Source organism: Cynocephalus volans, chromosome 4, assembly GCF_027409185.1.
Source record: "Cynocephalus volans isolate mCynVol1 chromosome 4, mCynVol1.pri, whole genome shotgun sequence".
NCBI lineage: Eukaryota > Metazoa > Chordata > Mammalia > Dermoptera > Cynocephalidae > Cynocephalus > Cynocephalus volans.
In genome coordinates, this window is record NC_084463.1 from 29217365 (window position 1) to 29235111 (window position 17747).

Genomic DNA, 17747 nt, shown 5'->3' on the forward strand with positions numbered 1-17747 from the left:
TTGTATGAGCAAATTCCTTCACAGGTGAATGGCTGTCATCTTAAAATCTCAGTGGAGCAGAGACAGAAGAGTAGACTTTATTAATTTTCCAAAACATCTGGCCTTTCTAAATATGTCATTAGAAACAGGGCCAGGTGTGTAAGGCATTATAGTGGATTAATATGGCATCTGAAGAGGGGAAGACCTTGGGACACACAGCCTAGCCAGTCGACCTGTGCCATACCATCTCTGCAACCTTGCTTCCACATTACTCATATGCCTAGAAGAGATGCCCCAGTTCATGCTGAGCCAGCTCCCATTCTCCTGTCCTTCAGGAACGGAAGAAAAATTAATTCTTGAAACCCAGCTAGTTTACAATGTATTCCAAACACACAGGCCACTTGCTAATCCACTTTGTCCACTTATTTTGGGACTTGCCTACTCTTTCCTGTGGAAAATTCTTCAAGGCAGCAGCCCGTGACTTCATCACCCTAGTTCCTGAGCTGTAGATAACTCAGTACAGGTTTCTGCATGTGTCAGGCACGTGCCATATTCTTAGCAAATCCACATGAATATGTTTTTAAATAAGCCAATGTCTGCTATTGAAACAAATTAAATATAGCTTTTTACATCTAAAGTAAAGAATAAATGCATGGTCAAATGCTCAGCAGTTTGCATATCTACTGCAAAACTCCAAATGTACGTTTACATACCAGTTTTCTTTGGGATGTTCACAACATTTAATCATGATCCTGTAAACTCTCTATCTTTCCTCAGAAGTGAGGCATATGTCCTCTGGAAATGCCTAGTTTCTGGGAATCCTGGAACACTTACAATTCTGCAAAGGAAACTGGAGGTCAGGATGTCTCCAGCTGCGTACTCCGTCTGGAGAACAGAAAAGCCAGGAGGGGACTTCCGGTCAAGATGGCGGAATAGACAGTCCCTAGCATCACTCTCTCCCACAAATCAACTGATTTAAACTACAAAAACATAACAACAAGTGCATATGGAACGGGGAGACATCCAGCAGGGTAGGCAGAAGCTCCATGGAGACGACATGCCCTGTGGGGCCGCCGTCACACGATCCAGCAGGTAGGCTTCACTGCCGCCACCTGGCTCCATTCCCAGCCCAGCCCAGTGCACACAGAGTGGGGAGACGTCCGGAAAGGGAGGCGGAGGCTCGGCAGAAACCACACACAGCCTGTGGTGCCGCCACTGCGTGATCCAACAGGTAGGCTTCACCACAGGCACCCAGCTCCATTCCCAGCCCGGCCTAGTGCGCTCAGAGAAGGGAGATATCCGGCAGGGGAGGTGGGAACTCCACGGAGACCACAGTGCTACCACCCGATCCAGCAGCCTGGCCCAATGCGTACGGAGCACAGAGACGTCCAGCAAGGGAGATAGAAGCTCTGTAGAGTCCACACACCCTGTGGGGGGGCCGCCGCCACGTGATCCAGCAGCAGGTAGGCTTCACTGCCACCACCCGGCTCCATCCGAAGCATGGCCTAGCGTGCACAGAGCAGGGAGACATCCTGTAGGGGAAGGGGAAGCTCTGCAGCGACCACACGCTCTGCAGTTCCTCGGTGCATCCCAGCAGCCTGGGCCAGAGCACACGGAACAGGGAGAAGTCCAGCACAGGAGGTGGAAGCTCAGCAGAGACCACACACCCTGCAGTACCGCCCCATGATCGAGCAGCCCGGCAGAGTCCAAGCTGACCAGAGAGGTGGCTCCCCGGAGAGGCCCAAGACCCGAGGCAACCATACACACAAGGCACTAGTGGCCAACTGAGCAGTCACTGAGGTAGCCATACCAAATTGGCAACCACAGCAACATCTTAGTTAGTCAATAGTGTCAAAACTGTGGCTGTGAAACCCCCTGCCACAATGAATAAACATAAAAAAAAAGATACCAGAAATATGAAAAATCAAGGAAGTACACCACCAAAAGATAATAAATCTCAAGCTCTAGATCCTATAGAACAAGAAACCCTTGAAATGACTGACAAGGAATTTCGAGTGATAATTCTAAGGAAACTGAATGAGATACAAGAAAACTCAGCTAGACATCATGATGAAATGAGGAAAAGTATACAGGACCTGAAAGAGGAAATGTACAAGGAAATCAATGTCCTGAAAAAAAAATGTAGCAGAACTTGCCAAACTGAAGAAGTTATTCAGCGAAATAAAAAACACAACGGAGAGTTTAATCAGCAGGCTTGTCGAAGTTGAAGAGAGAACCTCTGAACTTGAAGATGGGCTGTTTGAAATAACACAAGCAGACAAAAAGAAAGAAAAAAGAATCAAAGGCATTGAAGAAAATCTGACAGAGATATTAGACAACCTTAAGCGCTCAAATATCCGAGTCACGGGTATTCTAGTAGGGGAGGAAAAAGGAGATTGCATTGAAAACATATTCAACAAAATAGTGCCAGAAAACTTCCCAGGTATAGGAAAAATCACAGATCTTCAGATCCAGGAAACTCAATGATCTCTAAACGTATTCAACCCAAAAAGGTCTTCTCCAAGACATGTTATAGTCAAATTGGCAAAACTCAGAGACAAAGAGAGAATCTTAAAAGCTGCAAGAGAGAAGCAGCAAATCACCTATAAGGAGCCCCAATCAGGCTAACATCAGACTTTTCATCACAAACCCTAAAAGCCAGAAAGGAATGGGATGATATATTCAAAATACTAAAAGACAAAGATTGCCAGCCAAGAATACTCTACCCTGCATGGCTATCCTTCTGAAATTAAGGGCAAATAGTATATTTCTCAGACAAACTAAAACTGCAGGAGTTTACCACCACACGACCACCCTTACAAGAAATTCTCAAGGGAGTAGTGGGTTTGGTTTCTGAAAAATAACTACCACTGCCATAAAAACCCAAGAAAAATCAAAACCTACTAGTATAATAAAAATGGCATTCATGAAGAGAAAACAAACCAACAAAAAGGCTATCTACAACCTAAGGAACCAACAAACACAGAAACCAAACAGTAAATCAGAAAGCAAGGAACAAAAGACACCTAAGACAACCAAACAACCAATAAAATGCTAGGAATAAATCAACACTTTTCGATAACAACTCTTAATGTAAAAGGCTTAAATTCCCCAATCAAAAGACACTGACTGGCTGACTGGATCAAAAAGGAGGACCCAACTATATGCTGCCTACAAGAGACCAACCTCACCCATAAAGATTCACACAGACTAAGAGTGAAAGGATGGAAAAAGATTTACCATGCAAACAGAAAAGAAAATCGAGCTGGAGTAGCTATTCTTATATCTGACAAAATAGACTTTAAACTAAAAACCATAAAAAGAGACAATGAGGGACACTACTTAATGATAAAAGGACTGATCCATCAAGAAGACATAACAATCATAAATATGTACGCACCCAATGTTGGAGCAGCCAGATTTATAAAACAAACTCTATTAGACCTAAAGAAGGAAATAGACACTAATACCATAAGAGCAGGGGACCTGAACACCCCACTGTCAATATTAGACAGATCATCTAGGCAAAGAATCAGTAGAGAAACACAAGATCTAAACAAGACTCGAGACCAATTGGAATTGGCAGATATCTACAGAACATTCCACCCAACAACCTCAGAATATTCATTCTTCTCATCAGCACATGGATCATTCTCCAGGATAGATCACATATTAGGTCACAAATCAAGTCTCAATAAATTAAAAAAAAATGGAATTATCCCATGTACCTTCTCAGACCACAATGGATTAAAACTAGAAATTAATAACAAACGAAACTCTGGAAACTATACAAACACATGGAAATTAAACAGCATTCTACTTAATGACCTATGGGTCCAAGAAGAAATCAAGCAGGAAATCAAAAAATTTATTGAAACTAATGAAAACAATGATACATCAGACCAAAACCTGTGGGATACTGCAAAAGCAGTATTGAGGGGGAAATTTATTGCATTAAATGCTCACTTCAGAAGAATGGAAAGATGGCAAGTGAACAACCTAACACTTCACCTTAAAGAACTAGAAAAACAAGAACAATCCAAACCTAAAGTTAGCAGACGGAAAGAAATCATTAAGATCAGAGCAGAACTGAATGAAATTGAAAACCAAAAAACAATTCAAAAGATCAACGAATCAAAAAGTTGGTTTTTTGAAAAGATAAATAAAATTGACAAACCATTAGCATGGCTAACAAAAAAAAGAAGAGAGAAGATTCAAATAACAAAAATTAGAAATGAAAAAGGCGATATTACAACTGATTCATCTGACATACAAGGAATCATTCGAGACTACTATAAACAACTATACGCCAACAAATTTGAAAATCTGGAGGAAATGGATAAATTTCTGGACACACACAAGCTCCCAAAACTGAACCATGAAGACGTAGAAAATCTGAACAGACAAATAACAATAAAGGAGATTGAAGCTGTTATCAGAAGGCTCCCAACAAAGAAAAGCCCAGGACCAGATGGATTCACAGCAGAATTTTACCAAACATTCAAAGAGGAATTGACACCGTTTCTCTACAAACTATTCCAAAAGGTTGAAACGGACGCACATCTCCCAAACTCATTCTATGAAGCAAACATCATCCTGATACCAAAACCAGGTAAAGATATAACCAAAAAAGAAAACTACAGGCCGATATCCTTGATGAATATAGATGCAAAAATCCTCACTAAAATACTAGCAAACAGAATACAGCAACACATACGTAAAATTATTCACCACGATCAAGTGGGATTCATCCCAGGGATGCAAGGTTGGTTCAACATACGAAAATCAATAAATGTGATACACCATATTAATAAAATCAAACACAAGGACCATATGATCATCTCTACAGATGCTGAAAAGGCATTTGATAAAATTCAGCAGTCATTCATGACAAAGACCCTCTATAAGTTAGGTATAGATGGAAAGTATCTCAACATAATTAAAGCCATATATGATAAACTCACTGCCAATATCGTTCTGAATGGGGAAAAGCTGAAAGCTTTTCTTTAAGAACAGGAACTAGACAAGGGTGCCCACTCTCACCACTCTTATTCAACATAGTGTTGGAAGTACTAGCCAGAGCAATCAGAGAAGAGAAGGAAATAAAGGGCATCCAGATTGGAAAAGATGAAGTCAAACTGTCCCTGTTTGCAGATGACATGATCCTATATATCGAACAGCCTAAAGCCTCTACAAAAAACTCTTGGAGTTGATAAATGATTTCAGCATAGTAGCAGGATACAAAATCAACACACAAAAATCAGTAGCATTTCTTTTCTCCAACAGTGAACATGCAGAACGAGAAATCAAGAAAACCTGCCCATTTGCAATAGCCACCAAAAAAATAAAACACTTAGGAACTGAGTTAACCAAGGATGTGAAAAATCTCTATAATGAGAACTACAAGCCACTGCTGAGAGACATTAGAGAGGATACAAGAAGATGGAAAGACATCCCATGCTCTTGGATTGGAAGAATCAACATAGTGAAAATGTCCATACTACCCAAAGTGATATACAAATTCAATGCAATCCCCATCAAAATTCCAATGACATTTTTCTCAGAAATGGAAAGAACTGTCCAGACATTTATATGGAATAATAAAAGACCACGCATAGCCAAAGCAACACTGAGCATAAAAAAAAAAAATAAAGCTGGAGGCATAACACTACCTGACTTTAAACTATACTACAAAGCTATAATAACCAAAACAGTATGGTCCTGGCATAAAAACAGACACACTGATCAATGGAATAGAATAGAGAATCCAGAAATCAACCCACACACTTACTGCCATCTGATCTTTGACAAAGGCACCAAGCCTATACACTGGGGAAGAGACTGCCTCTTCAGCAAATGGTGCTGGGATAATTGGATATCCATATGCAGGAGAATGAAACTAGACCCATACCTCTCACCATATACTAAAATCAACTCAAAATGGATTAAGGATTTAAATATACACCATGAAACAATAAAACTTCTTAAAGAAAATGTAGGAGAAAAACTTCAGGAAATAGCACTGGACACAGTACGACCCAAAATCATGGGCGACCAAAGGATAAATAAACAAATGGGATTATATCAAACTAAATAGCTTCTGCACAGCAAAAGAAACAATTAACAGAGTTAAAAGACAACCAACAGAGTGGGAGAAAATATTTTCGAAATATACATCTGACAAAGGATTAACATCCAGAATATACAAGGAACTCAAAAAACTTTACAAGAAGAAAACAAGCAACCCAACTAAAAAATGGGCAAAAGAGGTAAGTAGGCATTTCTCTAAGGAAGATATACAAATGGCCAACAGACATATGAAAAAATGCTCAACATCACTCAGCATCCGGGAAATGCAAATCAAAACCACATTGAGATACCATCTCACCCCAGTTAGGATGGCTAAAATCCAAAAGACTGAACGATAAATGCTGGCGAGGTTGTGGAGAAAAAGGAACTCTCATACATTGTTGGTGGGACTGCAAAATGGTGCAGCTTATATGGAAAATGGTATGGAGGTTCCTCAAACAATTGCACATAGATCTACCATACGACCCAGCTATCCCACTGCTGGGAATATACCCAGAGGAAGGGAAATCATCAAGTCGAAGGTATACCTGTTCCCCAATGTTCATCGCAACACTCTTTACAATAGCCAAGAGTTGGAACCAGCCCAAATGTCCATCATTGGATGAGTGGATACGGAAAATGTGGTATATCTACACAATGGAATACTACTCAGCTATAAAAACGAATGAAATACTGCCATTTGCAAGAACATGGATGGACCTTGAGAGAATTATATTAAGTGAAATGAGTCAGACACAGAAAGAGAAATACCACATGTTCTCACTTATTGGTGGGAGCTAAAAATAAATAAATAAATTCACACACACACACACACACACACACACACACACACACACACACACACACACACACACACAAAACCGGGGTCGGGGGAAGAAGACATAACAACTACAATTCCTTGAAGTTGATATGACAAGCAAACAGAAAGGACATTGTTGGGTGGGAGGGGGGAGAGGGAGGAGGGTGGAAGGTTTCGGTAATGGGCCACAATAATCAACCACATTGTATATGGACAAAATAAAAATTAAAAAAATATAAATATAAATAAATAAATAAATAAATAATGAAAAAATAAACTGAAAAAAAAAATAAGAAAAGCTAGGAGGTCTCTATATCCACATTTGTTATCTTGGTGATTCTTCGAAATGTTCATCCTACTTTTGAAAAAGAACTATGTTGTTTGTTTGGAAGTGAATGTGAAAAGCAAAGTTACTTCAAAAGGGCTCTCAGGACAGCAGCAGTGATGGGAGTGTTTACACCACTGAAATTGGCAAATGCTCCCAGGACTCTCTTCCCTGGCCTCCTCCCACCCCCAACCAATTTTAAACATCTACCAGTCAGTGTACCACTGAAACCCTTCCTTTTTCAACCAATTCAGGTAGAGACCATACCCCTGTATTTTGAGCTGTATTTTTTTCCATCACTACGTCTATCTACTTTTTATATTTCAGAGATTCATCATAGTTTCTGATTCTCCAAAGCTTACCATTTCTATTCTCGAGTGTGATAACAGATTTACTTATTCATTTATTTTTGCCGCTTTACTATAATTTCTAGGTATTGACAGGATGTACTCAGAGTGTCATTTTAAACTATAAATATGACTTCTATTCTTAATCTGTAATAATCTGCTCATTAAAATATTTTTTTTCCTAAATGAAAGCTTGTTTATTCATTCCTGTAATATAGATCCCCAAATTTAAGCCATATATTTCAAATATTTCATTAGCATTTTGGGAATACAGCTGTCCAGCAGCTAAATCCTCCAATGTAATCCTCTTGAAATTTCATAGAAAATGTCATTACAACCTTTATTTCTTATTCTTCCATGCTGAACTAACCAGCATGTTTTTCTAAAAATGCTGATTGATGTTCAGGTTTTATTGGATGCCAGTCTAAACCTTTAAAGTAACTCCCTAACTCCAAACGTGGAGACACATCCCTCTAAAAATAAATATTGGTAGCCCCCCTGCAGATGCAAATTTTAAATTTGCAAACCCTCCAGGTTCCAGAGCTTTTCAAACCTGGGAAACAATGCTTTGCGTTTAAATGTTTAAATGTCATTGGAAGACGGGAGGGAAAGAGAATAGTGGAAAGACAGCAAAGGGAAAACAAGGCTATGAGAAAACAAAGGCGACTTCAAAGTAGAGCAGAGCCTGTGAGATTTAAAGAGAAGAATCATTTAAATTTAGAATTTTCCAGGCCTTTTTTGAGGCTGAATCGCAACTATTACATTATATAAAAGGTTGGGAATATGAATGAGTCTCCCTTATTTTAAAAGGGAAGTTTTACCAGTGTACCATTATAAAGAATTGCTTCAAAACACTTACACAAACTCAAAATGCCTTTTAAAAGATTCCTAAGCTCAGAAACTATGTATTTAGGATCAAATAAATACATCCTAGGATTTCAAGCATTTAGAAAGACATCTAACTTCACCGAATACATAGACATTGGGCTGATGGTTAGATATATTTTTGTACATAAAGTAAATCCAAACTTCTCTCTGACTTTAGGGAAAATTCCCATGGAGCCCATGTCTTTGGTAACCTATAATATAGCTGTATTTATATTAAAGTTGATCTTTGTGATGTCTCGTATGTATATTTTAATATTCTTGTTAATACTACTCTATTCTGACATTTTGGGTTTGAATATCTGAGGTCTTTATACAAGAAAGGGTAAGCAAAATTTTTGGCATTATATTTCCCTATATCAAGGCAGGGGCAGAAATTTGTGGAGGAAAATAGAGAAAGCTTAAATGACGCTCCTGGTAACAAATCCAGTCTCTTATTTGATAAGTGCTACTGACATAATTGTTGTTCCCAATTAAGGGAAAAAAATCAGGTCATTATTTCTACATCTCTCTGTACTTACATTTCAAAATTTGAGGTTTATTTTACTTGAAATAAAATTCACTTATTTTTGGTGTATAGTGTTATTTGTTTTGACTAATTTTAACCTAATACAACCACCATCCCACTCAAGATATAGAACTTTTCCATCGTCCCAAAAAATGCCTTTTGACCTTTTAGAGTTAATTACACTACACAGTAGTTTTGCCTGTTCTAGAATTTCAAACGATTGAAATCACACAGTTTGCATTCATTTGTGTTCAGCTCATTTTCCCAGCATACTGTTTTTATGATTCATTCATTTTGTTATGTGTATCAACGGTTTGTTCCCTTTAATGCTGAGTCTGTAGTTTGAATATACTGCAATTTATCTACCTGCTTATTGATGGTTATTTGGGCTATTTCTAGTTTGCGGCTATTATGAATGAAGCTGCTAAAAACATTTGTGTTCAATGTATGTTTGTGAACACATGCTTTCATTTGTCTTGAGTAAAAGTCTAGGAGTGGAATTGCTGGGTCATACGCTAAGTGCATGTTTAACTTTACAATGAAATGCCAAATTGTTTTCCATAGTGCTTCTACCACTTCACAGCTCCAGAGTTAATACAGAAGAGCTTCAGTCACTCCTCATCCTCCGAAGCATTTGATGTGAATTTTAGTCTTTCCAGTGGTTGTACAGTGGTATCTCATTGTAGCTTAATTTTCATTTCTATTGTAAAGATGTTGAGCATATTTTCATGTGCTTATTTGCCATTCATATATATTCTTTGGAAATTGTCTATTCAAAGTTTTTGTTCATTTTGAGGCGGATTGTTAGAATCGTGCTGTAAGAATTCTTCATATGCACTAGATGTTTTTCTCCCAGTCTACGGCCTGACTTTTCATTTATTCTTAATGATATTTTTAATTTTGATGAAGCCTGCTATGAGTTGAATTGCATCCCTCCCAAAATAACTTGAATTCCTAATCCCCGGTAGCTCAGAATGTAACCTTATTTGGAAACAGGGGCTTCACAGAGGTAATGAAGTTAAAATGAGGTCACTGGTGTGGGCGCTAAGGCAGTATGGCTTGAGTCCTCATAAAGAGGGGAAATATAGACACAGACACAAAAGAATGCCATGTGGAGATGAAGGCACAGATCAGGGTGACACTTCTACAAGTCAAGAATCTCCAAAGACTGCCAGCAGACCACTAGAAGCTAGGGCAAGGCATGGAACAGACTCTTCACAGATCTGAAGAGGAACCAACCTGACACCTTCATCTTAGACTTCTGGCTTCCAGAAACGTGAGAAAATAAAAAAAAAAAAAATTCTCTTACTTAAGTCCCACAGTTTTTGGTACTTTGTTATGGCATCCCTAGCAAACTAATACAATGACAAATTCATCTTTTTTTTTTTTTCTTTTACAGTTAGGGCTTTTTGAGTCTTAGCAAATCCTGATCTTTCTCAAGATTACAGAGATTTACTCCTATGCTTTTTTTTTTAGATCTCTATTATTTTTTACATCACACACAGGCATACTCCACACATTTTCCTATTCACTGGGTTTCATGTTTGGATTTTCTAATGCCTGAAAGAGCACTTGTTTCTTGTATAATTTCTAGAATTATCATAGTTTATTATCATAGAATCAAAGTTTCTAGTAACAGAGTAAATATTTCAAGTTCAACTTAGGGCAAGTTTCATTTCCAAGGAGATAATGCCCACAGTCCTTTTGGTTTATTAAGTTGGTGATAATCATAACCAATGTTTTCATGCCAATTATTGAGTGTCCAGCACAGGCATGCCCAGGTGCACTTAATCATATCTATTATGCCTCCTCCACCTAAGGAGGACTATTTATGCACAAGTCAGATAGGCGTGGCTCTGGATAAATGTCTTGAAAGTACTGAAGCAAGGAGATACTTTTTCTCCTGGATGCACAGTAATGCCTAAATGGCTCTAAATGGCCATTCTAGTAACTTCATTCTCTACTCCAAGAAAGAACAAACCACCTACTGACCCACCCATCTCCACCCATCTCCCTCTAGTATCTTTGTTGGAAGTTATTCTTATGCACCTCTATTCTTTATAGTCTGGAAAACAAAAGCCTTCTAAGGTCATAAAAAGGATTGAGAAAATAATTCACTAAATTTCCTCCTTGAATTCTTCTTTTGGGATGGAATACTCAGCAGCAACTGATGTGTATTGCCTGTTTGATTTTACACAACTGTATTACAAATACAGTATTGCTTTCTGATTCCTGAAGTTCTGCTGTGTGTGAGAAGCAAGTCTTTAACATATTAACTCTGAAACCTTCCCGCAGGTCAGTACCTTACCCTTGACTGACAGGTGCCTCCATGTCACGGTTGGCTCTGGTCTGCCAATAGCAAGACACAGCAAGGTCACACTGCTTCCCTCATTCACAGTGATGTCTGAGGAGATGTTCATGATCTGGGGAGGAACTGCAAGAAAGCAGGAGAGGAGAAATAGGTGAGAATGATTCTTTGCACTTAGAAGGAGGTGTTAGCCTATAAATATTTGTATAGCACACTTCTATGATGAATATTATTCTCAACAGTAGATTTCAAGTTTTTTGATTTGCCAAAGATATGACCATTGATAACATTGCATTGTCTTCATGGCAGAAAGAGCTCTGAGCTATGCCCTGTTGTTACAGGAGGCAGGTTTGTGTATTGGTTGGTGGTTGGGGGTGTTGGGAGGAAGGGGCAAGGGGCAGGCTGCTGATGGGAACAGGAGGGAGGGGGAAGAAACTGAAGAGAGGGGCATTACTGCTTATTGAAAGGGAAAATACTCATATAGTCTTCCAAGAGTCTCTGTCTATCCACATGCTCATTCCGTTTAGTGGAATCACTAGTTTAAGCAGATAACCATGAGTAGTCCCCAATCTCAAGTCTTTTCCAATATCTCACTCAAAAAACCAGCCACCCTGACTTAGTTATCAGATCCTTTCAAATTCTTTGACATTGCACAGGTTGTTTCATCCTGGAATTCTTTTCTTTCTCATTTTTCAACCCCAAAATTCCTACCCATCCCATAAAACACATCTTTTAAACTCAGTGAAATTTACCTCCCTCACTCAAAGTTGGCTGGTTTCTCCCTGGACCCAGCCAGCAATGCACCAATGTCCCTGCTTCGGTTGTCACCATAACATGGTACAATAAAATGTGTTGTTTAATGGTCCACATCCTTATGATGGTTAGGAGCACAGATTCGGATAGACCGAGGTTTGAATCTTAGCTCAACTCCCCTCCTGCTGTATGATCTTCAGGAAGGTAAACTACCTTTGTCTATTTGAGCTTTGGTTTCCTCACCTGTGAAATGCAGATTATAGTAGTAGTTAAACTCACTTTGTCATGAGGTTTACATAAAATAATGGCTTAGCAGAGTGACTGATGTAAAGTAAGCAGTTAGTAAATGTTAGATGACAATGGTGGTGACGATGGTGACAATCACAACAACAACTTCTTTCACAAACAGCTATTTCCTTCTCATGGGCCAGGATCATGCCCGTTTCTCTTAAGCCCTGCAAAGTCTGACATGATCCCTGGTCTTACTGTCTACCTTGTCCCACCTCCAGGCCTTGATTCCGAATCCAACTCAAAGCTCTGTACTGAAAAATAACTAGATTACTTCTCAACTCTTCTCATCGCCATTGTCCTACTTGACTTTTTCACCAATTCTTACAACTGCAACAGTCTCCCACCTGGAGCTTTCCCGGCCTCTTTCCATTTTGGAGTCCCTCCAATCTATTTCCTACATGTGGCTGGAGTGATCTTTTTAGGCAATAATCTAACCAAACTGCTCTTCTGCTTAATCCTGTAGCTCACGATGGCCTACCAGGTTTAACACACAAACTCTTTGGTATGACCTGAACCCCTGCAGTCTAACCCCCAAACCCACCGACGAGCCTCATCTGCAGGACCAGTCCCCACTGACACAGCACTCTCCACACACTGGACCCCTTCCCTCTCTGGAATGTGTCAAGAGCATAAGCACTTCCACAGCTTTGTTTCTCCTCTTTCCTTGATTTCCTGTCTGAAAATATGACTCATCTTTCAAGGGGTGTGCAAATGTCACCTTGTCTCTGCAGTTTCCCGACTGCTCCTCAAATCCTGAAAGCAGAATCAACCATCTCTTCTGCTGCATTTTGCCCAAACCCGCCTTAGGGAGGGGACGGAGCATGTCACATTACAGTTGATTACTTTATGCCTGTCTCTCTGCTGAGAGAGTGAGGTGCTTGGGGACAAGCATGAGACCACACACATCTCTGCTCTTCAGTGTAAGCACAGAGGCTGGCAAGGGTACATGCTTAATTCCTCTTCAAAAGAAGACCCAAAGAGCAGATGGAGCAGAAATCCAAAAACCAAGGAAGGGAACGCTTTAAAAGGAAGATTTCAGATACCTAAACCTTTCTTCAAGATTTTCTTTCAGATCCTCAAAATAAAAGGAAGGCTAACAGAGAGAGGACACTCTAAGCCTGCAGTCAAGCTGATTTATTTGTACTGCCAGTTTAATTATGAATTATTAATTACCAAACAGGTAGAACACTAGTAGATTCCAAACTACCCTGAATCAGTAGCAAAGGAGAATTACGGCTGCTGCTCAACTCAGACAACTGTGCAGCCTAGAATTTTATGCTGCCGAGACCTTTACAAGTAAGTCTTTTCAAGGAGAAGCCATAAGTAACAAGTAGAACATTTGAGCTCTTAAGGGAAACCACATTAGCAAATAAATAAAAATTGCCTAGCTTATAAATCTGCCATAACTTGGATTATTTCTGCATTAAGATTTGGCCTGAAATTTCAGTGCACATATTTTGCCCAAATACACACTGGGAAAAAATAGTGCACATTCTAAATACACTGTATTCTCTTGAGAAAACTGGTCTACCTGTTTTTCAGTCTTTTCTAGCTTGTTAAAAAATAAATCTGGGTTTAGAAATGTCAAAAAATGTTTCCCTTCTATAAAGTAACAACTTCAAGGCAACTTCCAAAATACTCTCAAAATAATGTCTGCTTTAGCTGGAAGTGTTAGGTCATCTGAAGTTCTCTTTCTCTAGACCCCAGGGTCTCCCTGGTAGTAAGTTATCCACAGTGAAAGGAAGCACAGTCAGGACAGTGGAGGACACAGGACACTGCAGCTATGATGAGAGTTTCTGGGGTGAAACTCTCGGCACAGTCCCCCAACCCAGAGCTGGTATATCCATAGATGTTCTATTTCACCTGATAGTTTCGGCACTGGATGAAGAAATACTTGTACAATTCCATGAACATCTGGCACAACCTCCTCATTCCCCAGGTGCCCAGTCAGTGTTACCCGTCAGGAAAGAGCTTCCTAAAGTGGGATTGGGAAAGGTGATGCAGACATGTCCACACAGCCCTAGTGCTGTTTGTCACCAGCCACAACTCCAGAGTGTCCGCTGCTACTTGCTCAAAGGAGGGAAGATACACGTACTTTCAAGGGTGTGGGAAGCCATAAAAAAGAGGGAAAGTTCTTTTTTTTCTCAATTATGATATCCTTAGAAACTAACATTAAGTGTTATTATAAGTAACCTTGTTGTTTTCAAATTGTTTGCACATGCATTTTGTCATATGCTCCTTACACATTATAAGATACATAGAACAAATGTTCTCACTATTAAAGTGGAAGAAACTGAGGCATGGAGAGATTAAATTGACTAAATTTATAGGGTTTGTAAATAGCAGAGCTGCTTTTATTATATTACACGCCTTCTTTTTTTAACCTCTACCAATTCTCTGAACACAATATTTATGTCCATAGGCCTCTTGATGGAGTTTGGATGTGTTGTCTCCTCCAAAACTCATGTGGAAATTTGATCTCCAATGTGGCAGTGTTGGAAACTGAGTCATGGGGGCGGATCCCTCATGAATGGATTAATGCTCTCCCTGGGGGAGGGGGGATTAATGAGTGAGTTCTCGCTCTATTAGTTCCCACGAGAGCTCATTGCTTAAAAAGACCTTGGCACCTTCTGTCTCTCTCTTGCTTCCTCTCATCATGTGATCTGCTTGTACCCGCCAGCTGCCTGCCGCTTTTCCACCATGAGTAGAAGCAGCCTGAGGCCCATGCCAGATGCAGCTGTCCCAGAATCATAAGCCAAATAAATCTCTTTTCCTTATAAATTATCCAGTCTCAGGTATTCTGTTATAGCAACACAAAATGGACTAAAACACCTCTGCATATTCTATTTCCTCTGTTTCAAATGTCTTCCTAGAGCACCTTCCCTCGTGACACTTAGGAAAGTAAACAAAACCATTCCAGTCAAGTCAGTGTGCAAACCACTGAGGGCAGGGGCCCCTCTCAACTATCCTTGTCTCTCCAGGGCCATGTGACTTCCTGCTCATACTTTTAACTTAATTTTCAATCTGAATTGAATTCAGGAATACCGTTATAACCCTACTCTTGTTTCCATGATAACTTTTTAAATAAAGGAGCACTTGGGGATGAGTTTAAATGCTTCCCCATATTTTGGCACTAGAACTATGTTCCATTTGCAGACAAGTATCTGTGGCAAATGAGTTTATATCTATTGATAGTGTTTATAAATATACAAATAAACATAAAGACAGGGATAACAATCTTACCCCAAATGCCTAGATTACTCAAAGAAAACAACATGACAGATGGAGGCTAACTAAAGGATATCAAAGAGTAAATTATGTTTTCAGTCATGTCTGCAGACACTGGAAACCCTGCCCTGCCTGTGGTGCAGGCAGCTGGTTACCTCCCCACTGATGGTGCTGGGTTATGACGGGGCCTTTGCACAGACTGTGCAGAATGCTCAGTGAACAGGTACAGCAATTTCAAAATGTGGTCACTTAAGATAGATAATAGATAGATGTGTATTAGTCTATTTCTGTTGCTTTTAACAGAATACCTGAAACTGGGTAATTTATAAAGAAATGAAATTTATTTCTCATAGTTCAAAGGCTGGGAAGTCTAGAGTTCAGGGTGCATCTGGTGAGGGCCTTCTTAGTACGAGCTCTCTACAGAGTCCTTTGGTGATGAGGTGTCACATGGCAAGAGTGGGCTCAGCAAGACAGCTGAATTGATCACTTGCTCTCCTTACAAAGCCATCAGAACCATGCCCATTACTCCATGAAAGGATCAGTCCATTCACTAGGGCATAGTCCTCAAAATGTGACCACCTCTTAAAGGCCCCACCTTTCAATTACCATAATAGGATCTCCCTCCTTCTTAACACTGTTTCAGTGGAGATTAAGTTTCCAGTACATGAATTTTGGGGGACACATTTGACCCACAGCAGATAGATAGCTAGATGATAGACAAAGATGCACAGATACCTATATCTAGATATAGATATAAATATACATATAAATATAGAGAGATAAATTGTTATATACACATATACACATGCAGAAAGACAGACAGACAGACATTATTTTATCAGATTGCAATAAAGTATCTTGAGGAAGGGGAAGATTTCCAAAGGTGTCCTTGGGCTCTGGGTTACCATGAGGTCTTTACACTTTTTCTTTTAACCCTCAGCATGGTCAAGTTGCTCTCTATCATCCCAAATGTGTCTTGAACCCGGCCCTTCCTCTCCAATATCACTGTCATTGACATAGTGACACTTAACTTCTACCACACTAACACTTAAATTCTAAATTAAGCTTCCACCTAAAACTGCCAACAGCTGCCCCCTGCTGAGTGTAAAGCCCACACTTAGCATGATTTACAAAAGCATGTGCTGTTTGGCTAAAGCCTAACTACCAGGCCCTTCTCAACATGTCTCTCGGGGCCATGTCATTGTCTCATCTCTGTGCCTTCACACACACTATTCCTTCTGCTTGAAAAACACAGTCCCACCCCCCCTTCAATGCTCAGCTCAGACAGAAGCCCCTCCAGGGTGACTTGGTTGTGCTCTCTTCTCTTTCCAAGGCATTCTTGTTTACACCTCTAGCAAACCATTTACCTTTGCAACTGAGCTATTCCATGGAAGGGGTCTGTTGCATTTAGCCCTGTGTTCTCATGCAACACAATGCCTGATGTGTAGTAATGTTCTTTTTCTTCCCCTGTATGTAATATATGAGTGCACAGGTTTTAAAATTCAGTACCTTATAATGTGTCAAGCTTTTCCTATCCTAGAGATTTAACATTTGCCCTTTGCTGTCCCTGAAATACTCACCACCCTATTCTTCACTTACATAATTTTTCCTCCTGGGCTCAGTTTTAATGTTACTTCCTCAGAGAAGTCTTTGCTAATAAGCCCAGCCGTCCCCTCCCCCGTCTCATTCAGGTCCTCTTGTTAGAATCTATCAACCTTTATATTTTCCTCTATAATACTTATATTGTTTGGGCTTTTAAATTCATGTGTATAATTAATTGTTTAATGTCTCTCTGGAACACTAAACTATAGGCTTTATAAACAACTATACTCCCAGTACTAAGAACTACTCTTGGCACATAATAAAGGTCTGTTAAATAAATAAATGTCTTCTATGTATACTGTGTTAATATAATCTATTCTGTACTTAAGAGTTAGAAAAGGCTTTTCTAAAGGTGAATCATTTCTTTGTTAAGCTAATTGGAGATTGAAATGTGTAGTTCTGCACATATTAGCCCCACCCTGTACAAAGCTGTGATACAATGGAAACAGCATATGACAGACCATGAACCACGGCTCAGGACCTGGCGTCCGACAGACATGTGTGACCTTGGTCACTTTCACCTAACCCCTCTAAGTCTCTGGCTCCTCATCTGAAAAATGAGGACGACAAAACTTCTCTGTCCAGATTCTTTCAATAACTAAATATAAATGTATACAACACACTAGCACAGT

At 39.7% G+C, this 17747-nt stretch overlaps 1 protein-coding gene across 3 annotated transcripts in view; it reads right to left on the reverse strand.

Moving 5' to 3' along the window:
* The window catches only part of OPCML (opioid binding protein/cell adhesion molecule like), a 506759-nt gene that overhangs the window by 97188 nt on the left and 391824 nt on the right, over window positions 1-17747 (reverse strand). For all 3 annotated transcript variants that reach the window (XM_063093665.1, XM_063093664.1, XM_063093663.1), the window contains exon 3: window positions 11242-11367. In XM_063093665.1, the coding sequence (XP_062949735.1) occupies window positions 11242-11367 (126 nt within the window). The remainder of the gene's footprint in view (window positions 1-11241; window positions 11368-17747) is intronic.